Source organism: Triplophysa dalaica, chromosome 1 (assembly GCF_015846415.1).
Source record: "Triplophysa dalaica isolate WHDGS20190420 chromosome 1, ASM1584641v1, whole genome shotgun sequence".
Taxonomy (NCBI): domain Eukaryota; kingdom Metazoa; phylum Chordata; class Actinopteri; order Cypriniformes; family Nemacheilidae; genus Triplophysa; species Triplophysa dalaica.
The window spans coordinates 7,055,621-7,061,801 of NC_079542.1; the positions used below are offsets into that span (position 1 = coordinate 7,055,621).

The 6,181-nt window shown below is 35.8% G+C and overlaps 1 protein-coding gene across 1 annotated transcript; it reads left to right on the forward strand.

Moving 5' to 3' along the window:
* Nucleotides 1-848: 848 nt before the first annotated feature.
* Nucleotides 849-5,809, forward strand: dkk3a (dickkopf WNT signaling pathway inhibitor 3a). Its single transcript, XM_056745936.1, has 7 exons — nucleotides 849-1,079; nucleotides 1,587-1,712; nucleotides 1,956-2,033; nucleotides 2,861-2,953; nucleotides 4,137-4,281; nucleotides 4,412-4,568; nucleotides 5,317-5,809. Exons 1-7 carry the CDS (start codon nucleotides 882-884, stop codon nucleotides 5,402-5,404), a joined length of 885 nt encoding a protein of 294 aa, XP_056601914.1. The 5' UTR covers nucleotides 849-881; the 3' UTR covers nucleotides 5,405-5,809.
* The last annotated feature ends 372 nt before the right edge of the window (nucleotides 5,810-6,181 follow it).

Below are 6,181 nucleotides of genomic sequence, written 5' to 3' on the forward strand. Positions count from 1 at the left end.
CACAATAAAATAGGCCCACTGCTGTTCAAAATTGGCTGTCATATCAACTCACTATTATAAAGCTTTACTAGTGCTGAATTGCTACTCAAAGTGGAACTTGCTTTAATTATTTTGGGAACTTGTGTTTCTTAAATACATCTTTTTAAAGTGTAGTTGTAGGATTTTTTACCATGCAGTTTACTACAAAGCGCAGCAGTTCACGATTATGTTTGTTGAAAATACAGAATTCGCATTTATTTATTTAAGCAGTTCCGCACTGTATAATGTGGAAGCCCGTTTCCGCCAGGATTGGGATTTTTTTTAGATTTATAGGTCATTATTATGTATATCAAGTATACTATCTCATAATAATGAGAAACTAAGTGTAAATTTCGAAACTTCTCATTATTTTGAGATGGTTTACTAAGTCATAATAATGACTTATAAATCTAAAAATAATTCCCAACCCTGGCGGAAACGGGCTTCCGTAGGCATGGCGCAATAGATTTCTACAGCAATTAAATTTTTTTTTGTAATATTGTGTTGAGTTTACAAAACTGCACAACTTTAAGCATCAACACTTTTGATTAATAAAATGGGTGTTGAATATGTGAATATATCGCAGTCATCAAATAAACGACACACAGAAGACCACGCATCTAAAAACATATCGGTTAGTATAAAAGAATGCACGTTTATTTAGCAAAATTGCTTAAGTATAACTTATTAATCAATTAATTATTAATTGCAATATGTGTTTTGCATATCCTGAAAACTGTAACGCGTAACAGATGGAGAATTATATTTTTGTATGAATGGCGCCTCCCCTGGCGCAGCTGGAGCTCTTCTGATGCACTGACATGATACACCCGCCTTCATCCAGCATCAGCAGCACAACAAACATGTTTCTGCTAGCGTTTTGTCTGTGTTTGGGAAACGTTAACGGAATTATCCCCGAAACCTCCAAAACAGAAATGGACATCATTACGAATATGGAGACAAATATGTTCAGAGAACAGATGAGGCAGAACGATATCTTTAAAGAGGTGGAAGAAGTGATGGAGGACACGCAGCAGAAATTGGAGGACGCAGTGCATCAGGTATTCTGGTTTTTATATAACCCACTAAAGCCTTGTTGTTCGGAACTTTTATTCTAACTAATAGCGCTTGGTTTTAATAAAACCACCTCATTATAAGGTCTGGGCTAGGTTATTGCTTAATATTTTCTTAATTTGAATTTGCAACATAGCATATAAAACCTAAACATGATCTATTTGCCTCTTAATACAGATTTTAAATACAGTCAAATAATCTCAATATATTTTAACATGTGAATAAATGATTTGTTCCAATAAAAACTAAATCATTGCGCTTTTTTATAATTATTAATTATTGGCTAATCTATTTTGAAATGTCATTCAAAGAAATTTTAACCACTGCTTGAAAATTAACTGGGCGAAGGTGTAAGAACCCCATAGAAAAAATAGGTCACAATAATGAAAGTAAATAGGTCAGATTTAGTAGATAACTTTGACTGTCTGTTTTTTCAGAGCAGGTTTGTGAGTTTCACAATAAGAGATGCTGATTTCTCTCTTTTTGTTTCTCAGATGGACAATGAGGCGGCAAAGTCAGGAAGCTATCAACATAACATCTCCTCAAACCTCCAAAACGAAAGTAGTATAGAAATCTCTGCTGGAAATCAATCCTCTTATTCTGCTGAGACGACCAATAAGGTGGGACGGATCCGAGACCATCATTCCATTGTGATTTTGTCATGATACACAAGAGAAATTTTCCTTATTTTTTTAGTTATCACATACACTCACAAATCACAAAAATAGATCATTTATTAATATCCAAATTAATATATTTTCCCAATTTTTTTGTTTTCTATGAAATCTAAGTTGCAGGATAACGTGAATATCATTGGTCTATAAGAGTCTGAGGTCAATGCATTTCTGTGTTTGTGCTTCCAGATGAAAGATAACGCAACTGATGAGATGACCATTTCCAAAGGGACACTGTACAGCAATAAAACAAACAACATTGATTATGTAAGCTACCTGTCTTTCATTCTTTACACTGTAAACTAAGCAACCCATCAAGTGTATCACACTCTTTGACTTTCAACAACATTTTTATATATCATCTACAGTACCTGTGACTCGTTCTTACACATTCTATTGTAATGTTAAATAAATACAGTAGGGATGAAAGAAGGAAGAACATGTAATGTTTGCTTTGGAATTACAGGATAATAAGCTTTTTGTCCTATATTTTAAATTGAGCCGTGGTTGACTGCCACTGTTAGTATAGACATATCTTGTGAGACGATAAAACAGTCCTAAAACCTCCCCAAATCATCTCAATGTTGTTTTAACTCACAAGTGAGAGAGGGGGGCCTATTGGGAACATTATATATTTTTGAAACGTACATCCCACTATATTTGTGTATGAAATTTGCATTGCATTTGGAGGCTCCTCGTAAAATGTTTTCCTGTGAAATTAGGTTTTTACCTTGTAAAGTAAAAATTTATAAAATCTGATCTCCTCCACATCTTTCTGGTTGAAGGTTCATTTTAATACTGCTGCTTTCCAATTGTTCGTACATCGAATCACATAGTGTAGCTTGAGTAGCTTATTTTTTAACTAAACAAAATGGTTTTAATTACATATATAAACATCTTGTAGATGTTTTTTGTACTTGAAAAAGAAAGGAAACACCTGCAACATTCTAAAAACCAACAAGAGCTCTTAAGCAACCACATAGCGACCCCCTGACAATGTGGCAGCAGGTTTGACTCAAGTCATGCTTCTTGTTTAATAAAAAAATATTTGTAGTGGAGAAAAGCTTGGGGGTTTGTTGAAATTGTTATTTCAGGAGTGTGGCATAGAGGAAGACTGCGAGAATGGCCAGTTCTGTCTGTATGAAACGCAGAGGTCAAAGTGTCTTCCCTGCAAACAGCTTGATGCGGTAAGAAGCTTCAAATTTCACTGACTCTGCATGCCACCATGTACAGTACACTTAACCTCCAAATGTCAATGGCAGTATTCAGGCTAGTCAATATTTCCATTCAGTTTACTTCTAAACGCAGTGCTAAATATAGCACCAAACCATGTGGCTTGCCAACAATATGATGCAACCGAGCCTGCATTTTGACTGCATTGCAGAACTTGGAATGTGATTCTCTCAAACAATTTTACCTTCATAAAGTGCACAGATTGCTACATACTGTTTTGTTTGAAACAATGGCATGTAACAGATCCGTTTCTCTATGTTCGTGCACTAAAACAGTGCATTAATGCTAACAAAGGCTTTGAACAAACAACTAATCTTAAAAGTCCAGTGTATGAAATTTAGCGGCATCTAGTGGTGAGGTTGCATATTTCAACCAACGGCTCACTCCACCCCTCCCTTTCAAAGCACTATGGCGGCGGACACGGCGCTTAGATATCATCACGTTTTCGCTTCTTTGTTGAAGGGGGTAACATACTGTATTTACGAAACACGCTCGGTCGAGCATTTTGTCTGTTTAGGACTACTATACAAACTACACAGTGAATTCCATGCGAGGAGAATTAAATACCTTTATGTAACGTTAAGAACATTCTGTGAGAATAACCTTGATGTCTTTAAATATTGACTGAGCAAAGGCATGTCAAAGATTGAAGTCAATGTTTAGAAAGACAACTTTCTGTATTTCTGTGAAAAATAAGAAAACAATGTGTCAATAATATCAAATAAATCAAATATATTATTTACCACGTTAAACACACATGACCTATTTTTCGTATTTTTCTACTTTTATGCTTCATTATGCTTAGCTTAATGCTGAGACTAGTTTATGGCCAGTAGTTAATACTCTAGCAACCACATAGCAACTCACTAACAACCATTCAAATTACAGGATGACTCTGTACTTAATGTGATCATTAATTTTACCGCTTAATATTAGATCCTACTCTAAAATCTTTCATTTTTGCAAAGCTTACCCAAAATGCAGGTAGCAGCATCCTCTGTAGATGTTTCACTGTAGGAAAAACTTTGAATTAATGATTTATTTGATTCATAAACACGCTGAATTTGTTGAACTAACAAACCTGTAAAATATTTACAATAGCTGTTATTGCCACTGAATATACTGTATCCTCTTCAGACATGTTCCAAAGATGAAGAATGTTGTGCAGAACAGTTGTGCGTATGGGGTCAGTGCACACAAAACAGCACAAAGGGAGAGGCAGGCACCGCCTGTAAATATCAGAGTGACTGTAAAGAGGAATTCTGCTGTGCCGTCCATAAGGGTACCACCACATTTAAAATACATAAATCCAATTTAATTCAGTTAGGAAATAGAGAATTTTTGTGGTGCAAAATGCGAACTGCTAACTTGTCCTGTAATTAACAATTGACTCATTCTCAATTTTATATTAGCCCTGCTATCCCCCGTGTGCAGTTCTAAGCCAATAGCGCGTGAGCGCTGCATCATTACAGCCAATCACCTGATGGATCTTCTGTCACAGGATATGGAGGTGGATGGTCCTCAAAAACACTGCCCTTGTGCTGGAGACCTGCAGTGCCAACATCAAGGGTACATTCACAACTGACTCTCTACCAGGCTGTACACTTTCAATAATATGTACATGTACTGCAAACTTTTGTTCCCATCCAAATATGTGCACACACCGCACACGCTCAGAAGATATAATTGTGCTTTTAGGCCTATATAAAATATGGAAGAGGAATAAAATAAAAAGCAGCCATAAAGAGCCCAGAGTTAATGGGAAGTCCTTAAAGACTATTTAAAAAGCATCTCGGGGTGATAGGCTCCCTCATGAAGCTTGTATAAACATAGAATATGTAACTACTAGATGGGTGACAACTTTGGGGATGCCACAATCACTCTTAAAAGCAAACTAACATCCCTATTTACTCACTTTCAATATTTCTTTGAACATCCTTTTTTGTGAACACTTGATGCTCTTTATACCTCTCCTCCCGCATGTATATCTATAACAATTGTTTAAATGTTGTATTTCAGCACTTTTGTAAATAACTTTAAATAAGTGTCTAATAGTAATGCAAAACTATATTAGAATGTTGATTTTCTTAATAACATATCAATCACATTTGTGTTATTCAATAGCTTTGACAAGTTGACCATTATTCTAAAACATGGATTAAGTGACCATAAACCTTTAAATTGTAGTAGGTATACAGCGTTTACTCTACTTGAATTCAACCCTTAATCGGACTGAATTCTCGATATAATTGATGTGTCAATCAGCCTGATGTTATTCTCACTTCAATGATTGTGGTCTTTAACTCTCTTTTTTAAGGCGAGGTGCTTTGTGCCTGAAATCTCAGAACTTCAGCGATGAGGATCTCACCGACATGCTTTACTCTGAGGTCGACTATGTTATCTAGTGAGAATCAGCCTGAGATGAAAGAGCTTCTGACAAACATGTATGCTTCATTATTGCTCTCAAAAGCTTTGCAGGACGCTCTACCATAATCATCCAAACCGACTCAATACAGCTTTGAGCGAAATAAAGAAATGCTGCAGAAGGAAGAGCAGAAGGCCTTAAGTGTTGCAATCCGCTGTGGATTCTGAGCATTGAAAATAAACATTTACGAAGAATACAGTAGACTGCTAATGCCAAAGGACTGTATATTTGGCGGGTCATAATGTACGAGTGGATTATAATGGAATTCACTTCATCTTGGATGCATTTAGTTAAATCAATATACATATGCAAGAATATAGCTGTCATGTAATCTTACAGGGCATTTAAACCCAAACCCCCCAGAAAATAAAATGTGAAAAACGTTGTTATTCTTATTTTTTATATATTACATTATGCACTGTTCAGTTTAAGTCATTTATAAGCAGTCAAATTGCAAGTATTTTATTTGTATTCCGAGACGCTCTTAGGTAAGATAGTATACCCCAAAACAGCCAGAATTTGTTTTTCATGACCATTCACTCAACCCTGAGAAATATTTTTGTAAAAAAATATCTGTCATCATTTACTCACATATACATTTTTATGCATCTGGCAGATGTTTTATCCAAAGCAACTTCATTGCATTGTACATTTGTTTCTGACGCTGTGCAATACCCTGGGATCGAACCCATGACCTTGGGGTTGCTAGCGCCATGCTCTAACCACTGAGTCTCTTATCCTAGAGTTGTTCCAAATC